At 32.1% G+C, this 22,639-nt stretch overlaps 1 protein-coding gene across 13 annotated transcripts in view; it reads right to left on the reverse strand.

Moving 5' to 3' along the window:
* LOC145245726 (paired amphipathic helix protein Sin3a-like) overlaps window positions 1–22,639 on the reverse strand; it is a 173,177-nt gene that overhangs the window by 31,130 nt on the left and 119,408 nt on the right. For all 13 annotated transcript variants that reach the window (XM_080107278.1, XM_080107274.1, XM_080107277.1 and 10 more), the window contains 14 exons: window positions 22,377–22,520; window positions 18,961–19,116; window positions 17,557–17,643; window positions 16,034–16,152; window positions 15,785–15,915; window positions 14,597–14,811; window positions 13,583–13,740; window positions 12,995–13,075; window positions 11,524–11,707; window positions 11,283–11,409; window positions 9,288–9,401; window positions 6,633–6,823; window positions 2,715–2,901; window positions 769–938 (listed from right to left, as the gene is read on the reverse strand). In XM_080107278.1, the coding sequence (XP_079963404.1) occupies window positions 769–938; window positions 2,715–2,901; window positions 6,633–6,823; window positions 9,288–9,401; window positions 11,283–11,409; window positions 11,524–11,707; window positions 12,995–13,075; window positions 13,583–13,740; window positions 14,597–14,811; window positions 15,785–15,915; window positions 16,034–16,152; window positions 17,557–17,643; window positions 18,961–19,116; window positions 22,377–22,520 (2,064 nt within the window). The remainder of the gene's footprint in view (window positions 1–768; window positions 939–2,714; window positions 2,902–6,632; window positions 6,824–9,287; window positions 9,402–11,282; window positions 11,410–11,523; window positions 11,708–12,994; window positions 13,076–13,582; window positions 13,741–14,596; window positions 14,812–15,784; window positions 15,916–16,033; window positions 16,153–17,556; window positions 17,644–18,960; window positions 19,117–22,376; window positions 22,521–22,639) is intronic.

The following is a 22,639-nucleotide window of genomic DNA, read 5'->3' on the forward strand; positions in this document are numbered from 1 at the left end:
AAACCGTAGAAGATACGGAGACAAGCATGCAGATTGTTAATCTTAAAGATGACTGACAACTTGGGAACAACAGGTTATCTTTGAAAAAATCTGGTTCCTGTGGCTGACACAACTTCAACAATCCTCGGACATTCATTGTAATCTGTGGCCAGCGATGATAGAAAGTTATGTTTAACAAATCTGCATTTTTACTGATGAAAATGCAGTTTCAAACATGGACAATACATGGCCAGTGCAAGTTTAAAGTTCAATCTAAAGAAAAAAAAATCTTTATGATGTACTAGTCACAAAAATTGATCAAGTAGTTTTATTTTAAAAAAAAGAAAATCCAAATTTATGAGTAAGCAAAAAGAGACCGTCTCACATTAATATTTTTAAAAAATAAAAGGTCAGATATGTCCACAATAATTTAAACTTGCAAGATCAGCCATGTAATGCTAACGATTTCACATTAATTACTTTAAAACATTCAAAAATGATTTTCTTTATATAAAAAAAAAAAAGAAAAAAAAACCTAATCAATTAAGGTCATTTTTGGAATATGACATTTTCGTTCCCTAACTGGTGCGTACATCAAAGATTTTTTTGTACTTTAGTTTTTTTTAAAAAATTAGATTGAATTTTGGATAAAAGCCCAAAGAACCTACTTTTCAAGCTTAGCTATCAACAGATGATTTAAAATTGTGGGTCAGTCATTAACGGAAACATTCTTTTATGAGGAATGAGTCAACAAGTGTAAAAGAGAATTGAAACACGAGCCCAACTTACCTGCCGGACCAAGTTTTGTACAAGCTTATCCATAGTAAAGGCAATATATGCGTGTATGCCAAACATCTCTCGTAGATTGTCTTCATACTGACTCGACTCAAGGTTGCCATCCAGCAGGTTTTTCACCATCTCCAGGAAATAAGGGTAGTAATCATCAGGGTCAATATCACCTGAAGATGAAAAGAGTTTAACAAGATTTAAAGTATTAACGATACAATATAAAAAAATCAAAAAAAAATCGAAGGGTTAGCCTGCATAAACAGTTCACAGGATTATACAAAGCAAAGATACATTTATTGTAATAAGTCAGGGTAACCTGCATAGACAGTTTACAAGTTAATATCAAAGGGTTAGCCTGCATAGACAGTTCACAAAATAATATCGAAGGGTTAGCCTGCATAGACAGTTCACAAAATAATATCGAAGGGTTAGCCTGCATAGACAGTTTACAAAATAATATCGAAGGGTTAGCCTGCATAGACAGTTTACAAAATAATATCGAAGGGTTAGCCTGCATAGACAGTTTACAAAATAATATTGAAGGGTTAGCCTGCATAGACAGTTTACAAAATAATATTGAAGGGTTAGCCTGCATAGACAGTTTACAAAATAATATTGAAGGGTTAGCCTGCATAGACAGTTTACAAAATAATATTGAAGGGTTAGCCTGCATAGACAGTTTACAAAATAATATCGAAGGGTTAGCCTGCATAGACAGTTTACAAAATAATATTGAAGGGTTAGCCTGCATAGACAGTTTACAAAATAATATTGAAGGGTTAACTTGCATAGACAGTTTACAAAATAATATTGAAGGGTTAACTTGCATAGACAGTTCACATGATTGAAGGGTTAGCTTGCATAGACAGTTCACATGATTGAAGGGTTAGCTACTATAAAATTGGTCAAATACTGTAAGCTGAAAATGATTACTATTTGAAAACGACCAATACTGTAATAGCTGATACAATAACAGTGAGTTGTTGCACCCTGCTAAAAGCATGATGCAATTCAGGAATTGTCCTACTGGCAAATTCTACACATCAGGACTAGGCTTGAAGTTGGTTTGGCACCTGATGAAACTATTACAACTTCTGCAACAAAATTATGTTAATGTTCAGTATCAAATGGACAAGAATGAGAATCAAATTATAACCACCACAACCGCTAATTCATTTTTTTTTTTAATTCTTTAAACAAAAAACATTTACTTTCCTCCTTCTGTAGTTTATCCTGAATCGTTACAATAAATGTATCTTTGCCTTGCACAATCCTTTAATAAACGTTAAAGAAACATTTTTTAATACAAAAAAAAGTGGAACATCATCTTATTACATGCAATTTATATTCTTATTTTAAAACCTCAACCCCCTAATATAAGTATGTAAAGGCCTGTGTTTTAAATAAAATTAAAAAAAAAAAGAAATATACCCCCCCACACACAGCTCCTCCTCCTCCTCCTCCTCCTCTTTAAAGGACTATCTTTTTCACTTTGTTCATTTCTTTCATTAACACTAAATGATTGCCAGGTTTTGGAATTTTATAACTTTATTATTTAGTTATTTATTAAAATATCATTATTTATCAAAATATCATTATTATATTATTGTTGTGGTGTGTCCACCCTAAAGATAATAAAATCTACTTACTATAAAAACCAAGAGAATATATCTCTCGGCATATGCACACAAGTCCTGCACATGTGGCAGTCGGGTTGACATATAACCACACTATTTGTTGTATTTGTTTTTTTGTTCAATATATTTTGTTTTCCATAAATACCAAGTTGTGTTTTTCTTTTGGACCCTTATGGAACCACAAGTATCAATATAGAACTGAGGCTGATCCATATGTTCCATATCTACAAACGTTTTGTGATAATGATGTTGAGTGTGTGTGTGCGTGCGCGCGCAGGAGGAAGGTAGGGTGGGAGAAAGTTCACTTACTTTGAGCTCGTAAACGTAGAGCAATGGCTGTCGATTCCTTTCTTCCCTTTCTTTTTGCATTGGCTTCTTCTTCAGCAATTTTTTCAGCTTGCTTGTAGATTTGGCACAACCGATCACACAGTAATTGGTGAAGCCGAAAGAACAGATACCAATTGTTGTTCACAAAAAATAAGGAATACAAATCTTGCTAGAAAAGAGAAATAAGAAAAGAATTTAAAAAAAAAAATTAAAAAAAAATCCAAACAACCCTGCCAAGAAAAAAAATTTTTTTAAATAAAAAGCAGCAAAAAAAACATAAAAAGCAAAGATAAAAAAAAAAAAAAAAAAAAAAAAAAAAAACAGGATTATTCTCCTCAAACGAAACTGATGAAGAGAACATTTTATCTGGTTAAAATCAGAGTGTAGTATCAGTTTAATCTCAGGTTATCCTCCCAGCATTACTTCCACCTTTTGTGGCATGGGTTCATTTTCTATCAACCAGGACATTCTCATTCAGAGTGTCCACATCAAAAACTGAGCATTTGTGGTAAAGTAGGTCAATAGAAACAAACAACATAATCAAACACACAATGCATAACAGGATAAATTGATGTAAATAAAAACTGCATAAATTACAATATTATTCCATCAAAAATTAAAATGAATTATAATAAAAAGAATTGTTTTTTTTTTTTGATTCCTTGTTTGAATTTTTGATGTATTAAGAAATATTGTAATTATGTTCATCAATTTTTCTTTTTTTTTTTTTAATTGCGCTATCTAGTACAAAGTACTTTCAATAAGTTTCCAGGCTTTTTTGTACAGGCATTTAAAACTGTCCTAGACTCTTGAAAATTCACTATGTTATTGATACACATCTTATGAGATGACTTAATTTTTATTTTTATGATTTCAGGTCAAATGAACAGCTACAGCAGGAATTGGAATAAACCCTACTAAAGCCTAATTGTCACAGCTGGTGAATTTCCAAAATGCAATCTGGGCGTGAGGACACTTTAGAAGAATGATATCCAATACAATTCTATTTTCAAATTTCAAAAATTGCCAAAAAACGTATGGAATGCTTCTGACTGTTTTTGGACCCTCTTGCATGAATCGAGCATCAGTATCTGAGCGGCATAAGAGATTCAAGGAAGGCAAAGAGTCTATGAGGGATGATGAGAGGTGCAAGAGGAGTAAGGTAGTCATAACACCAGAATTAAAAGAATTTCGTGGATAATGACCGTTGAGTTTCTAGAGACAATAAGTGCAATTTGATGTCAGTGTGGGAGTTTTACACAAAATTATTCGCAAGATGCAGAAGATTTGTTTAAATTTGTCCTAAGAGTGCAGTCCACAACTCCATCCTTGTTACAGACTATTTGACCAAGATGGGCATCAAGACAGTTCTTCATCCTCCCTATTGTCCAGATACTGTGACTTTTTTTTTTTTTTTTTTTTTTTTTTTTTTTTTTACTTACATTCACCTCTAACAAGGCATATCGCCACTTGGACTGAAAGGACTACTTTTGGGACCATGCCCAGGAAAGATTAAGAAGATGTTAGTTTACATTACATTTAAACTTCTGCATATCAGTACAGTCAGGGAAGCAGGTAGCAGGAAGGGAATTCTGAAGTCTAGCTGTTCGAGGGAAGAAACTATTAGAATAGGAAGCTTTCTGGCATTTAGGAACCCCAGTGAAGGGGTGTGATTTTGCTGCTAAGCTGATTTTTCAGGGATATGTATGTCGAGGGGGAACAAATGCAACAAATTCATCAGACCACATTCTATTAAAATATTTGTAAAACAGGTACAGAGATGCAACATTGTGGCGATGGGACAGGGGTTGGAGCTTAGTAGACAAAGTGATACATATTAGATTAAACAAATGTTTTTGGAGCCTATCCAAGGAGAGGCTAGTAGTAGATGCACCAGCCCATGTATGAGCGAATGGTGGCCTTGTAGAGGTAATGAATACTCTCAGATGGGAGTAGTTTTCTAGCATGATAGAGGGAGCCCAATTTCTTTACAGCATCCTACGCAATGTCCTCAATGTATTTGTTCCAGTTCATATTTCTTGTGAGTGTTAGGCAGAGGAGTTTGAAGTAAGAATTCTCAGGTAAGGTGTTATTTACCATGGCTATTGAAGGTTGGAGAAGCTTCTTATAATTGGTAAAGGAGAGTAGTTTAGTCTCACTAGCATTGAATGTTACATCCATTTGCGGCCCCATCCACTACAGTTTGTAGCTCATTTTCCAAGGATTGACCCCTGAGGCACTCCTGCATTAATGTTTCACTGCTTGAATGTACATCCATCGATGATATTGTCTAAGAGGGAGCTAATTATATTTAGTACATGTCCAGTTATATCATACAATTTAATTTTCATTCAGCAGCCTTTTGTGCCAGTCAAAGACCTTTGATATATCAAGAGCTACAGCCCTGGCTTCGACTGCCTTATCCAATGCATGGTATATGCATTCATAGAGGACTTAAAATATCTGCAGTAGAACAACATTACCTAAAATCAATAATTGAGCACTTTGGTCATTTCTCTTATATTACAAAATTTTTACATTATTACACACATTCCAAATTTATGTGTATGTTGATGTGAGAACATTTGAACTGAAAGCAATATAATTATTAAAGTTTTTCGTATTGTCTCGGGTAGATTGCCCGAACCAAATTGACTCTCACCATAGAGCTTAGAAAGATCTTCAAGTTGTAAGCCAGTGTCTTCTGTCGATAATTTTGTGTCCATCTTGACGGGTCTTTCTACTTTAGCGGTTTCTGTGTTTAGGATCCAATAGTACCACATCACCGACAACCTCATTTTCTCTTCTGTAGCAATGTCCGGCATATTGTGTTCTTTCTCTTATTACTGAAGATATTCTGGGCAACCAATCATACAGATGGCTAATGGTTGGGTGTGTTTACCAGTTTAAGTTTAACACTGCTCGCAGCATTTTAGTGTATGTTCTACGTATTATAATTTTAAGGAAAACTTTATTTTTTAACTTGAGTTTATAAAGAACCAAAATTCTTAGCCGGAAACAAGCTATGGGGTACATGCTGTCTTGAGATTATTAGAGTTGTTTTCTAATCAGATTAATTGACCACCTATCAAGGCCTGAGGGCGTCTCTAGGATAAAGGTTATAAACAGATCGTTAGATGATGAACGCCACTGAAAGAGGATTGGAAACAATGGTGAAATGGGAAGATAAGAGGGATTGATATCAAAGTAAATGTCTTAAGTATTTGTTTACATTAGATTTGAAGACAATCATGCTGGGATGTTCAAAGGAAGAAACTTTGTTCATGGAAGTTTTGTTTCATTTTAGTATAGAGCAACGGAAACACAAGTGTTTTTTTTGCTACGGTTGTAGCTAGATGAGTTGTTGTGAATATTTTATAAACCAGGGATTGGAGCTCAGTAAAACACTTTTCATAATCAGATACAGTCCAGAGGGGGGAGGGAGAGTAACATCTCTTCTTTGTGAAAGAGGCTGTGGAGACAAGAGATGATTTCCCACAAATTGTGACATGGAGTGTTCTAGTTAGAAAATTACTTTTTTTTAATGGAAATTGCTTCAGACAAAGCATAAGGCCACTTGCTGAAAAAAAAAAAATTTTAAGTAAAATATTTCAAGGTAAAAAAAATAGTGTTAGCTTGATAGATATTGACTCAGAAAACAGCAATTCTTTCCTCTTTGTCAGAAACATCATTCATAGAATGTGAGGACTAAAGGACAATAAAAAGCAAGAGTTGCATCTTTTCATCATAAAAACAGATGAAATTGTCTTTTCTTTGGTTTTTATTTCATTTTTATGACCGACATTTTACATTAATAATATATTATTTATTCTAATTTACACGGATAAAAATTTGAATCGCTTGAATTCCCTCCTCCCCAAATATACAAAATAAACTTACATCTTCTACATCGACAGCGGCTTTTCCGGCGAGATCACCATTTAATAATGGCTTCTCTGTGGAGATTTCTGCACATTTTTTCTCCTTTTCAGAGATTTGATCAACATTGTGGTTATTATTGGTTGAAGAAGACAAAGAATGGCTCCCACAGTTAGCTTTCTCGGGCTTTTCACCCTCTTCTGCATCCATATCTGAAAAAGTTTAAAAACATTCTAGAAACAAACTTTTCAATGTATAAAAATTGTACTTGTCCATTTGTCAACAAACGCCTAAAATTTTGTAGATGCACACTGATAAACATGTATTCTTTAATAAAGTCTATTTCATTTTGATCTAAGTATAGTATCTGTTTTCATATGAGACATCCAAAAGAGAAAATAGGATTTTACATGATTTAAAAATAATAGCAACAGCAATATGTGTGATGTGTATTAATTCAATATTTGGTGCTTGTTTATATTGGTAATCTTTTAAACCAACACATTTCAGGTGAAAACAGATACTCATGCGTAACATCGGAATTAGTACAAATTATGAAATATTTGCTAGTAGATGATGTTCTAGAAAAAAATTAAATAAAAAAATCAGCTACAAATACAATCTCAGATATCAGCATTCAAGATGGTGGTATGGATGAAAAATTAGGAATTTAGTCAAAAATAATGATTGCAGTTATCTCCTCTTGGATCTTGCAAACTTTCTATCATTAAAAAATACGTTAAAACTCAATAAATCACTAAACTCGAATATTTAATTTTTTTTACCCCCGATCATTTTTCATAATTTTGGGAGTTTATACCAATTTCGGTATAACACTCAAGCACATGTTTTCACCTGAAATCCTTGGTTTAAAAGATCACCAATATAAATAAGCACCCAAAATTTCCTTAACTGTCAATAAATTAAGACGAAACACGGATGTGTTATAATATACAATTTACATATATCCATAGCAGAGGATATCTTTAGAAAGATTTACGAGTAACTAAGTGTACATCCACACCCATTATATATATATATATATATATATATATATATGTTTTTGTTTTTTTAAAATAAGTAAATCGCGATATATCCAAACAGTTGTGCAAGATGGACGAGCAGTAAGGGGTTAGGCTCCTTACCGTGAGGTCTCAATTTAGAATCTCGCTAGATTTAACCACTCTGATGAGTCATAGACGAAACACGTGTCAGTGGATAATTATATTTAAAAATATATATATATATATATATATATATATATATATATATATATATGTGTGCTGCTCCCCATGTGGGCGTACCAAATTGGTTAATGAGAAAATTATTCCCAACTCGTATTTAGGTAAAAGATGCCCTTTCGTAAATAATTGAATTCATTCAAAACATATCGCAGAAACAAAACACACACACATATATATATATATATATACACACACACACACATGGCACAATCACATTGACACACTGGTTCTTGCCAAATCACCAAAGTTAAATTAACGATGAGCCTGACCAGTACCAGATGGGTGACTATTTGGGAAAGCTAGATGCTGTATGCACTGCACGGAGCAGAGATTTCCAAGTTGGTATTTGGGGGCACATTAATCCACTGGGAGAGATGCAGCCCCAGTCTGTAAAGACATGCATGTAAGAGAAGGAAAAAACTGATGTAAAAACCTGTGGTCTACTGTATGCTCTGTCTTGTGTCACCGACAAATATTAGCAGTAATACCAAAAAGTGTAGTTGGTTTTACACAAAGCCTTCGCCACTATACGCAAATCATCTGTGTGGATTTCTGAACAATTTAATTGTTATGGCAGAACCTCATCGTCGAAATCGACAGGAGAGTCCATTTTTTTTAACAGGAAGGAAGATTAATTCCCCTAACAGAACATTGTTGCCCCACTTCTGTTCTCTTACAAAATCTCATGTTTAGAATGCATATTTCATTTTTTTTATCAAAATCTATTATGTGATTTTGTTTCTAGAAATAGTCTAAAATTTAAGGCTTAAGAATAAGGAATCTTAAGAAATTAAAATTAAGAGGATCTTTCTTATAGCAGGATTATGAGGGGGCGGGGGATATTATTCCCAAGAAATGACAAGGGAGTTACAGATCATACAAGTACTGAAAGTTATTGCAATGTCCCATGGAAGTATTGCTGGTTATCATTCTAAAAAATTGAATATTGTCAAATGTAAAAAAAAAAATATAATGAAATGATATGGTGTTATAGGCTGAGAATAGGAGCATAAATTACAGGAGCTGATAATTGATAAACAGTATCTTGTTTATTAAATTTGTCTTCACATGCTAACAATGACTTTCTAAACATTATTTCAGCACAGTCTATAAAATGCACAAGTACATTTTTTTTTTTTAATTGAAATTACCATAGGATCAATTATAACTTTCTTTAATTTTTAACTGTTTGCTAACATTCTAAACATTGGCTATCATTTTCAGTAAAAAAAAATATAAATAAAAATAAAATTAAAAAAAAATTAAAAAAAAAAGTTTTCATTCAGCAGTCTTTTGGACAGCATTTTTGTGAAAATATTTTGATTTGTTAACTTTAAGCATTTTGCACACAACCTGCTCGAAATATGCCAACAATAACGTGATCCCTATTCTGAATAAGTACCACAACTAGCGGGAGTGGTTGGTTTCTTACCTTCGTCTTTGTCTTGTTCATCATCACTCAATTCTCCACGAGGCATAAAAAACAAGTCTGGAATGAAATGGTGCAGTAACTGCTTGATCCTTTGCTTGTCATCTTTAGAAATACCTATGGAAGAAAGAAAGAAAGAGGTTCAAACAGAACAATAAAATACAGGTAAAAATAATGAGGACAAAAACTAGCAGTAACAATAATTAAGAACACACAGAAAGAATATCAGCTCTCAGTAGACCTGCTCTATTTTTCTTTTTTTTTTTTACTTGAGAATAATCACTTATCAAGATTTGAAGGCCACTCAAGGATAAGGGTTAATGAATGATGTAAAGTGGTAGTGTAGTAATCATTAATGGTGTAAATTGATTATTTATGGGGGCAACTCAACAAGAATTCATTTACATTGGATTTGAAGGCTACCATATTGTATTCAACAGAGAAGCAGGCCAGTGGAACAGTGTTCCATAGATGGGCAGTTTTGGGAAAGAAGCTTTGTTCATGGAATCTGCATTTAAATTTAAGCAAAGATAGAATAGGGGAAATCACATAGTGGTTGTAGCTAGTAGAGTTGTTTTATGTGAAAGTTTGGCAAGGGGATACCATAGATTGAAGTTCAGTCAAGCACTTGCCATGAAAATAATAATAGAGCAGAAACAGGCTTGTGACGTCTCTTCTATGGGAAAGAGATTGCAGGAAAGAGAAAAAGGGCATCTCCTACCAGATTTCAAAGCCAGTTTGGGGCTCTATTAAGGGTGGATAGCAGCTCCTTTATAGTGTTAGATTATTTTTATTTTTTCAACAGCAAAAGAGAAAAATTTGTCCTCAGCATCAGCAGTAGTCATTTCAAATGCTAAACAGTGGCAGCTCAAAAGTAAAATAATATTACCTACTGACGTGACTCTAACATGTGACTACTATTTAAGGAGAATAAAACTGTTTGGACTTTGTTTAAGTTAAGAGTTTTTTTTGTTTTTTTTTTACACAGTGATCACCACTTATCAAAACCCGGAAGCCACTCAGGGATAAGGGTTATTGCAAGTACATTACGTTAGTGTGGAGATTTGATGAAGTGTTTACTTAAGGGGGCGGTTCATTAGGAATTTGTTAACATTGGACTTGAAGACATCCAAGTTGTAGTCCGGTGGGAAGCAGGCAGACGGAACAGTTGGAATGCAAACACTAAGCAGTTTACTTGTCACCTCAATTATCAGTTGTTGCTACCTGATACGAACTTCTATTATTGTACCTCGTTTTTTTTTTAAACTGTTTTTCCACCCTAAACAAGAGATAGTGCCACAAAGTTGTAAGAGACTACTATTTAGGACCAGATCTGCAGGGAGTTGGACAGCAAGATGTCTGTTTACTTGTTTACTGCTTCACTTGAACCTCTGCATGTCAGTACAGTCTGGGAAGCCGGCGCCTGGAAGGGAATTCTCAAGTCTAGCAGTTAGAGGGAAGAAGCTATCCGAGTAGAAGGCTTTTGGCATCTAGAGATCTCTACAGTGTAAGGGTGGGATTTTGCTGATTTTTGGGAGTATTTACGTCAAGGGGGAACTGGTGCTAACAGAATAAATCTATTCTATATTTTATGTCCGTGTATTAGTTTCCACTCGACGATAGAACACAATTTAAAACGCATACAAATGATATTAGATGCATGTCGTCCAAAAAAGATCTCTGCATCGAGCAAAAAAATCTCACTCATTTTATTCAACGCTTTTGGACGTAATCACGCATGTTTGATTGTCACCTTGAAATCAGATATTTCCTGGGTCACTCTGGAGTGCAGCCACAGTTTCTTTGCAGCAGACGCACGTTAGTTGCAACCGTTTACTACTTGGTCTCTCTACTCCGTCAACAGAGAAGAGAAGTTACCAATTTACAAAAAGAGAAAAAGAGGACATGGAATTGTGCGTCAAATTCGATGAAATGAAATCAAAATCTTTGTTTAGCCATTTCAAATAGATTTGATTGAAACTTGGAAAGCAAACTTACTTGCTTGGCGTTTCATATGATGTACGATGAGAGTTGTGGCATCTTCTATTGTTGATCTATCTTTATAAGCGAATGCGAGATGAGGACCTGGTGTGTAGCCATCTTTACGTTCGGACTGATCTGCTTGCTATAAAAAAAAAAAAAAAAAAAGATAGCGTGCGGGGAAAAAAAATTAACTTTTTAATTCCAAAGTCAAATAAAATATTAAAATTGACGAAGGCAAATGTCAAAAAAGACCAACCTCATCATATATCGTTTCAATTTCGTTTAGAAGAGCTTTTGATCGGATGGCTTTAACGTCATTCTGCTTGAAATTGATGCCCATATGATCTAAAGATTTTAAATAAAATTTTTCGTTCTGATCTCGCCAGAGTTTGTTGAACTGTTTTTGGTTTTCCCGCCATTCTTCTTCTTTTGCTTTTAATCTGAGACAAAAAAAAAAAAAAAAAAAAAATGCACTTATATTATAATTCGAATTTCAATTAAAAAAAAAATCATTACAAACACATAGAAAAAGTAAACCCAGTTAAATTACACAACATTTGTACTAGGACCAAGTGCACTCCTTCTCGCTTGATACCCACCAACCCTAACACTGTTTCCTTTGTCTTAAAATCCAATGCAGTATTTTAATGAATATAAAAAAAATGTGACTGGAGTGCCATCAGTCAGAATTGAAACTAAAATAAAAATAGATAAATTAAAATATTTGCATGGTAAAAAGTTCTACATATAACTAAACGAAAAAACATAAAAAGCTTTTTAAAAATGTAAAATAAAAACTACTTAAATGTGATATTTGTTCAAAACAGACCAGAATACGTAACAGGCAAGTATTTAGTTGGTCCGCTAGAGCATTCTCACCTAATGTTATAAACTTAGTTTCATTAAATTTTTTTTAAAACATTTCACTCTGCAATTCGTCAGCTTTTTTTTTTGCTATTAATGTTCATTTTTGTGTTAGTTTTAGTGTCCCAAATTGTTGCATAAAATAACGAATTAAAGTTTTAAACTGTTATAAAAATGAAAGTTATTTTTTATTTTATTTTTTTTCTTTTAAACAAAACTTTAACCCTCAGTTGATTTAAACCACTGATAAAAAAAAAAGAAAAAAAAAAAAATGGAAACTTGTTTTAAACATAATTAGCTGCCAGTAAAAAAAAAAAAAAAAAAAAAAAAAAAATACCAGTAAATAGTACAAAATTACAAAACAACAGTTTAAATATATAAAAAAAAAAAAAAAAAAAAAAAAAAACTACCACCGGTAGGCGTGCGCGAACCTCAAATCTAATGGTGGAGACAACTTTCTAATCCGTTCAGCCATAGCACTAATTACGACATGTCAAAAATTCTTATATTTAAACTAATTCTGAGAGCAATGGTTGACATGCGTAGATGTTAAAATTGTTTAGAAAGAGACAATTTTAGGTAGACCCCCCCCCCTTCAAATAGAATGTAATTTCTCTACAAAATAATTGACTTTTTTTTTTCCTCTAATTTTTTGGATATTATTTGTCCAAGAGATCACTTTTTCTAACTATGCCAAGTTGGTGTGTGTATGATGCACATCGTAAAAGTTTTTAGTGGACATACAAACACACAGACAACTCTCCTTTATATAATAGAAAAAAAAGTTTCATATATAATTTAGCAGGGATAAATAATGATGGGGGGGGGGGCACAAATATTTTTTAATTAAAGGAAAGTTTTACCTTCTTAAAACCAATGGAACTGCCACAATAGGATTTTTCTTCAAGCCATCAATGATGTCACCAGCTTTGTCACCATATAACCTAGAAAACAAGCATTCGATCAGATGAGAAAACAAAATATTTTCTTACTCATAAAATATTGTAAGAAATAAGGAATTCGCATTGACATCAAACTAACTGATTAAATAATACAAGTGAGTAATTCCATTAATGTATGAAGTACAGAAGTTATTCAAAATTTTGGATGCTTGTGCAGATTAATGTTTAAACCATTGCATTTCAGGTGAAAAGATTACATGCTTACATATAACTATAATATATAATAGTATAAGTTCTAAAAATATGAAAAATGATCCACTGGAAGATGACTTTCAACAAAAAAAAAAAAAAAAAAAAGGCAGAATTACAATTATTCAGTCAAAATGATCGATTGCAGTAACCTCCCTTGGATCTTAAGAATTCCATCACACTAAAACATGATAAAACACTATAAATCAATAAACTTGATAGATTTTATTTTTACTTAATGTTTTCACTTGACACAACTTTTGATTTATTCTAAAGAAAGGGAAAAAAGTAGGTACTCACCGGTGAATAGCTTTTCTGTGTAAAACTTCTGATGTTCCACCCAAACAGTTGTCTAATTTAAATTTGGCAGATTCTTCTGGACTCATTCGTGAAAGCTTTTTCTGAACTGTTTCCAGTACTTTTATGACAGCAGAATTAGTTTCAATGACAACATCTAACTGTTTAGGTAAAAAAAGAATATAGATATATGAATAGATTAATAGATAAACATTACTTCAAAAACATTTTTGAACAAGAAATATTTCCTCCAATATGAGGAAATGTTTTCTGGTTCTTATCCTTATATTAGAAAACAAAAATGATTTTTGGAATATGATATTTTCATTTCTTCACAGATTTTTGCTTATTTGAATATGGGAGAATTCTGAACAAGAACCCATTTTTTTTAGTGTGCATTTTGATTATTTTAAACATTTCCACTGTTATGATTGCCAATATTACTTCATATATTTCGACTTGCGGAGAGGGGATACATTATATTATTTTTAATTGTTAGGTAATATCGCTAAATAGGGATTGTGGGTGATACAAGAAAATAAGTGTGTGTAGATATTAAAAATGTTTCTTAAACATTATTACATGAGGAGTAATTTTGAGTAAAAAGCTAATTTTTCATCCATCTAAACCTGGGAAATTCACAATTAAAATGTGTAAATATTGAATGAATAAAATTCAAGATGGCTGTCACTTGGAATTTTGTAGTGCGAGTAGCAACCTTGATCTTGCGATAAAAATCATGATTGAGTGAAACAGAACTGAGACAAGTTAGAAAATGAATTATTTAGTGACATTACCGTTTGTTGTTGCAAATAATAATTTGTTTTATGAGTTTTTGCATTAACAAATGGAATGGATATAGATTTTACTTCTTTTCAAAAATTTTTTATTACGAACACCTATTGCATGGTTTTTTTTTTTTTTTTTTTTTTTTTTAACAAAAAAAAGGAATTCTGAACACAAAACTCCTTTACAAGTTGGAATGGAATTGGTGGACAGAAGAAGCAAAGAACTTACTTCAAAGCGTTCATCTTCACATCGGTACACATGCTCTTCGTATTGGGTTTTTCTTGAAGTGACAAACGTTGAGTCTTCAGACCAAGAAGGGAAAGATACCCAAGTATCGTTAAGAACTTCCTTGCACAGAGCTGTACGCCCGGAACACTTCGGCTGAGGATAACTTGATGGAAGGGCACGATAGCTTGCACCAAACTTTTTGCATGTTGAAAAGTCTGAAATTCAGAAGAAAAATCAATAGAAAAATGATTTCAAAATTTTAAAATTTTGTGCTTATTTACATTGGTGAGCTTTTAAACCAACGTATTTCAGGTGAAAACATTACATACTTACATGTTATGGCAAAATTATTATAAATTACAAAAAGTAATCCAGTAGAAGAGTAATTATGAGTAAAAAACAAAATTTATAGAATTATCAATTTTGGTGCTTGTTAAGATATAGTTGACAAATCGATTTCTTAAATATATCATTTAAAAAAAAAAGAAAAAGAAAGTACTTAATTGTCATGTTGAAAATAGTAACACGACCCAAAGTTACGAACATTCCAGTAGAACTGCTAGTGTGTTTTTAGTAATAAAAAAAATGTCTATCGCTATAGACAACAAATATTGCAGCTATGAACAAGTAATCTAAAATATTCGTTTCGGAGTTATGTCCTCTGCGTATAGATTCCTTCTGTCTACTTTATAACGTTTAAGAAAAATGCAATTTTACCCAATTTTTTTGTAAAAATTACTTTTAACTAGAAATAACTTTCTACTTGATTTTTCATAATTTTTAGATATATTACTATTTTCAACATGACAAGTAGGTAATACTGTTTCTTGTTTAAAACAAAAAAAAATCGATCTGTCGACTGCATCTTAACAAGCACCTCGAGTTTTATCAGGCTTTAAAGAGTTGTGGGAGAAATTTAGTCTGACAAACAAGGGAGATAACCCTCGACTTAAATTAGTCATCTGAGGACATGATTTTCTGATTTTTTTTTCTTTATTTAAAATACCTCTAGCACATCATCTACTTGAGTAATTTTTGGAATTTATACTAATTTCGCCATGACACCTGAAAAGCGTTGGTTTAAAAGATCACAAATGTAAACCAGCATCCCAACAATTTAATTGCCATTAAAAACTTTTGAATATCAAAATATGAGAAAGAGACAAAAGGTTGTGAATAATGAGTCACCTATTTCCATGGCGAGGTCACCACTGATTCTCTCTTTGCCAGTTGCTGTGTGAGGCACAGAGTCAACATTTCCTCCAGATTCTTTATAACCAAGGAAATCTTTGAACCATTTATTTAGTTCGGGATACCGCCTGTCGGATACATAAAAAACAGAAATCAATTCAAGTCGAAAAACAGATACAAAATTTAAAGAAAAATCATTTCAAAGTTAAATTATGTTTTTCAATCTAACAACAAAACAGTTCTCACCCCAGAAATGCTTGAACCATGTGAACTAATTCAGATCTTGAAAGAACTTCCTGGTTAAATAAAATAAGACATCGCAGGAAGTTTTCATAAACATCCGTATTCTTTAAAATTTTCCGTACCTGAATGAAAAGAAATTAGATGAAAAATTTAATAATTCAATAGCAACACAAGAGAAGCATATATTTTGCTGATGTAAATCTTAGAGAAGTTAAAAGCAAAAAAGTATTTGATCAGAATTTCACTGTCTCCCTGATGAATAAACAAAAATTCTCTGATGTACATGCCAGTGATGGAAAACAAATATTGTATACCAAAAATTATGCAAATCCCCCAAATAAAGTTGAAAATTTTTTTTAGATGAGGGCTCATTGTTTATAGTACTTGTATTGATCGGACTATTGTTTTCATCTTTAATGTTATTTGTGCAACATTTTGGTCAGTTTGGGACGAAAAACGCTCACGATGAGAACAATAGTTTGATCAATGCAAGAAATATAATCGATCAAATAATTTTGTTTTAAATCAGTAAATCAAATTTTATGACTAGACCATGAATGACAAGCTTGTGACGCTATCTTGAAAAGCGTCGGATGAACATGGGAAATCACTCTAAATCCAGATTTTAAAATATTGTTTTTTTTCATCGGGAGGAGGAGATCTGGACAAGCACTAAAAAATATACTTCTATATCAATTAGTTTTATAAAAAATGTATATTATTCTGAAGGGAAATGTTATTTGTGTTTAGAGATATTCAATGTAAATGTGATTATTTCTTATTTTTCTTTTTACAACAGTTATTCCAAAAGTAAAGCCTATTTTTTTTTTTTAGCTACGAAGACAGAGTGGCACTATCAAAATGAGTGATCTTTTGTGCTCTAGAATTTATTTTTCTGCATAGTCATCACCATTCTTAAAGCACTTTTGCCAGAAATTCAATGACTCATTTCTGCTTCTGATGTACATCCATGACAGATTGCTTTCTGAGATTCTCAAACCATCAGAGAGATGAAACTTTCAGGTCATGAATGCACAAGTTCAGTCATTATTACAATGCAATTTGTAATTCCTTCCGATTCATTTGGACGGAACAAGCCGAGCATATGGGGTCCCTCTCCATGAGTGAATAAATCTTTTCTGGCAAAAATTTACTTTCACCATGACTAATGTTTGTACAAAAAAATTTTTAAATTCAAAGAGTCATCATTGACAAAAGAACAAACGATTAATTTGGGGGAAATTTTACCCCTACAATGGCCTGTAGGGGCAACCAGAGTTATCCCGGAAAATCTGTTTTTGCAAAAATTTACTTTCACCATGACTAATGTTTGTGCAAAATTAAAAAAAAAAAAAAAAAAATCCAAGCGTCATTATTGAGAAAAGTGAAACAAATGAAAAGACAGTGGAGAGTGAGTTACTATGTCCGATCCCTCTTTTGTCGAGGAATCAATAACAGAATAGGAGGCATTAATTTTGGAACGTCACTCATATTTTAAAAAAATTCAAACGCAAAACTGAACTCACTTTGTCAAAAAAAGCAAACTCATTGAGCGTGCCATGCTTTCCAGCTTCTGCTAAAGACACATCTTTTAAACTGGTTGGTTTTAATTTCTGGAATTAAAATAAAAACAATTTTTTTAATAAAGATTACATAGGTTACATCAAGGTTTCCTAAAATTCAGGACACCATAGAGCCACTGAGCAGGGTTTCTCACGGAGCACTATAAAGATAATTTCTAAAATAAATATGAAAAATGTTCATTTCAAATTTTAACTTAAACTTGTTCATTAATTGCTCATGTTTTTACTATATTTTCATGTTTCCAATTTTTGATTAATCGAAAATTGTTGCATTTTTGTTCATTTTTTTTTTCATGAACCATCCTGAAACATTTTACACCTGTAATTATGTATCAAATCTCTTTTCCAGTAAAAAAGACCAATCATTAAATGTCTGCAGCCATTTAATTTTTTCATATAAAGCATTTGGTCCTCTTTAAGAAAAGGCTCCCAGAGTCCCTCAGCCTTACTCACGGAGCCCGAGGAAAACCTGGGTTATATCATCACATTGTCAGTAAGGCAAAGAAAAGACACACTCATTCATCATAAGCGTCATAAAATGTGCAATATTTGTTTTATTTGCTTAGTGAAGTCCTGAAATTCTTTCACAAGTCTGGTATAGTATATGAAGTTTGATAAACAGAATGTTAACAGAGTATCAGCAATTGGTTGGCTTCTATAAGTACTTTGTCTACAAACACTCTCACTTATATAAGAGACGGACTCTCTCACATTTTAACCTGTAACTTAAATAAGTTTTTGGTGAATGTTCAGAATAAGAATCGAAACTTGAAAAATTACATTTCAACTAAAAATTAAAAAAAAAAAAAAACAATTTTATCTACTTAATTTTTATGTCAATTTCAACAAAATATTAATGCATTACATAAGACATGTATTTTCATGATTTCACAATCCAGTGATCCATCATTATTTTTAAAGATAACTTAAACAAGGGAAGTAAATCAGTTTTGACTTTATTATTCAAGTATAACTTGCAATTTGTTTTAAAAAATTTTTCATTAATAATTTTCTACTTCATCATTCTCCGTAATCTTTGGATATTTTACTAATTTCGACATGGCAATTAAGTAGATAACATTGGTTTTAGTTAAAATTCAATTTCGATTTTTGTTATTATTTCGAACAAATTCTTATGTTCACAACCTGTCAGACTTTCAATTAACCTGCATTTTATTCTCTAGACCCGTTACGAATCTCCACAAACTCATTTAATATATTATGCATCGTCTTTCTCATGTAAAAAAAAAAAAAAAAATAAAAGTTCAAAGGTCATTTTGATCAAGAAAACATACTTTAGCAATTATCTGTTTAGCATTTAAACAATGAAACGGATAGAGGATTTACCTTGGCTGGTGGAGGTTGACTGGCAGGAGGACGTCTCAACTGACAACTGGTCTTGTTATTTGGGGCCTTGTTATTAAGTCCTGGCTTTTTGACACTTGCAGGGCGATCATTCCGCACGCTAAGAGGAGAATCATTTTGTTGTTGAGGTGATGTCGACTAAACAAAAAAAGAGACAATGATTTTTTTGTCATTCAACATTAAAAGTTATAACCATTTTTCTTGCACTTTTTTGCGCGTCTCTGAATGTTATTTACATTTTTTTTCATTACTATTAATAAATTTATTGAAAGCAGAATGCAACAGCATAAAGTATTTTAACTTTAAAATATCCTATAAAAAGTAAATATATACAACTATCATGTTGACACACCTCTTCTTATTAGATCACCAAAGTTAAGCAACATTGAGCTTGATCAGTACTAAAACCCGCTTAGCAGCAAAATCACAACCCCTTCATTGTTGAGGTCTCTACATACCAAAAGGCTTTCTACTTTAATGGCTTCTTCCCTCGAACAGATAGACTTTGGAATTTCCTTCCTGCTACCTGCTTCCCTGACTGTACTGATATGCAGAAGTTCAAATGTAATGTAAACCAACATCTTGTTAATCTTTCTTAGGCATGGCCCAATCAGGAACCCCTTTCATCCAAACAGCAATATGCCTTGTTTGTGGTGAAGGTGAATAAAAAAAAATAAATAAAAAATAAAGGGGTGATAACTTGGTAATATCAGGTGCTGTATCTGCTCTGCCAGGCTATTCTTGCCTAAGGCAAGCTGTATGAAATAAATGCAGTGTCACAACGACCTCAGTAGGTTAAGGGACTCATCCCTCCATCCAAAAATAAAAATAAAAAATAAATAAATTCATTATAAAAGTGGGTACTTGTGCAAAATTTGAACCAGACATAACTGACCGCTCAAAACAGGACGTCCACTGTAGACTTTCGCCGAGCATCGCCGATTAACATTACTAAAGGAAAATACTGAAAAAAGATTTAAATTTAAAATCACCAGCAAAAACTATATATAACGAAAATAAAAAAAACAATTATCGTAACAATTTGTTTTATTCTTGTAATAAATTTTAAGTGAATAAAAAAGTTGGGTTTTTTTTTTCAATAATTTTTGTTAAAAAAAAAATTGAACAAAATAAGATAACCATTTTTTTTGTGTTTTTCATATATTTTTAAACAAAAGTTAAAAAAAAAAAACAACAAAAAACACTGTTTTTCATGTGTGTGTGTGTATATATATATATATATATATATATATATATATATATATATATATATATATATTCATTTTTTTCTTGTTTTTTTTAAACTAATGTAAAGTAAACTTTTTTGTTATTTTTTTATTTTCATGAACAATTTTTTTTCTTTAGGATGGGGATGGGCAACAATTTTTTTTTTAAATTAAGATAGCTGGGATATTCTTTTAGGATTTTTTTCTGGTATACCAATCAATTTATTGATTTTTTTTTTTTCTCCAATATTTTCCCCAAAGATCGTCTGCTCCTTCAGTTGATTGGTGTCTTATGTTAAATTACAGTCAAACCCGATCACATGACATCACATTCCGAGCAAAACCGAGTAGATGGTTAGTTACATCTGGTATAAACTCTGCACAAGTACCCAAAAATGAAAATTTTAAAAATTCGTAATAGTCTTATAACCATTTAAAAGAATAGCTTTACAGTCTTTGATGGTTGATAGAAATTCAAAGGATGAGTTGGTTTGTTTCTATTTAACAAAGGGTGTTTGTTTACATTAGTGATCTTTTAAACCAACACATTTCAGGTGAAAATATTACTTATATTAGCATAAATTCTAAAAATTACGAAAAATTATCGAATAAAAAATAATTGCAAGTAAAACTAGAAATTATCAAGTTATCAAGTTTTATTGTATGTTTTAATGTGGAAGAAGGATTCTGCAGCCAATTCAGAATGACAAACCGACTTATCTCCCCTTGAATTACATTAAGATCTGTCATCAACCTAAACGTAATCGTAAGGATTATTATTTTTTTCTTTTTAAATACACCTGGCACATCTACGGAATCATTTTTTGTAAGTTTTTTGAAGTTATACTAATTTCAGCATTATACATAAATACATAATGTTTTCAACTGAAATGTGTAGGTTTAAAAGATCAATGATGTAAACAAGCACCAAATAAAGTGGAGTGGATGCTGCTGCTGCTGCCATTTGTTCCTTGACTAAACAAAGCAGCAAACATGGTTAACCAGAAAATGAGAAACACAGGAATCTTTACTTTTGAAATACAATTTTGCTCAGCTAAAGACAAACTAATCTCTTTAATGCTAAAGAATTTAAAAATAAGAAATATTAATAGGATTCCAAAATGTCTTTCCTTTATTCTCTTTCTGACATTCAATTTGAATTTAGCCATGCACAACATTAATAACCCTCTTTATGGAAAATCCAGAACACGGTGACCTTTATTTTAGCTTATGACTTAAGGTTTTTTCTTCTTTTAATATTATTTTTAGTTGTTTTGTTTACAAACAATACTAATACTTCAAGTTGGCTGCTGATCATGCTTGTTAAGATGCTGCTTAGCAAACAGATACACATAACACCAACATTTTATCATTACTAATTACATTTAAAATAGAGTTTAAAATGTCTTTTATAAATATTATTAACAAAAATTCATTGCAATAAGTTGTTTTTCAACTTATCTGCAAAGTTTAGAATTCACGTAAAACAAAACAAAAAAAAAAAAAACGTTGTTTACAGATAATACTAATACTTCAGTCAACTACTACTGATAGTTACATTTGCTTAAATTTAAAATGAACACAAAAAGTATAGCTAGATATTGAAACAGACAAAACAGGGAGGTGACTATGACTATGTGGTTAACAAAACGAACTGACAATCTGAATGTGCCAAGTTCAAATTCAGTTTGGTTCACCAAAAACCTTTCACTTAAGGATGTTGACAAATAACACCCTGCAAGAGAATGGAGTATTGTTGCCACATCTGGGCTGGTGCATCTACAACTAGCCTCTCCTCCTTGGCTAGGGACAAAAAAAAAGGTTTCAATATAATAGGTCCCACTTTGTCAACTAACCTCCAACCCCTGTCCCATCGCTGCAATTTGTTTTACAAATATTTTAATGGAATGTGCTCCGATGAACTCATTGCACCTGTGCTCACTTGATATAGATATCCCTGACAAACCCCCTTCACTGTTGAGCTCCTCAAATGCTGCGTTTAAAAAATTTTTTTAAAATCCTGTAAGTACGTGATGTCTTTCTAGAAAGAAAGAATTCTTCTTAGAAAATCCATACACAATCATCCAATTTATACGAAGGAAAACAATGAGAAGCAATTTTGCTGCATGAATGATGAGAAACAAAAAAATCAGTTTTCAAAAAGGCACGTACACAATTCATGTAGGTTGATCCATTAGCATCAGGAAGAAATTGGCCAAATTCAGTAAGAAGATCTTCTTGATTCTGAAAGAGTCTAGCAACTTGAGAATAGACTTCCGCTTCTGTCAATGGTTTGTAGCCAGGTTGGTTTATTCCCTGAAGAAAGAGGAAAGAGAAAATTATAAACTATTTTATTAATATTTTTTCTGATATTGAATACAGATTAAATAATGAATTAGAGAAATAAAGAAAAGACAGAAACTGAAATGCAAAAA

This window comes from Euprymna scolopes, chromosome 23 (genome assembly GCF_053919585.1).
Source record: "Euprymna scolopes isolate OS-2025 chromosome 23, ASM5391958v1, whole genome shotgun sequence".
Lineage (NCBI taxonomy): Eukaryota > Metazoa > Mollusca > Cephalopoda > Sepiida > Sepiolidae > Euprymna > Euprymna scolopes.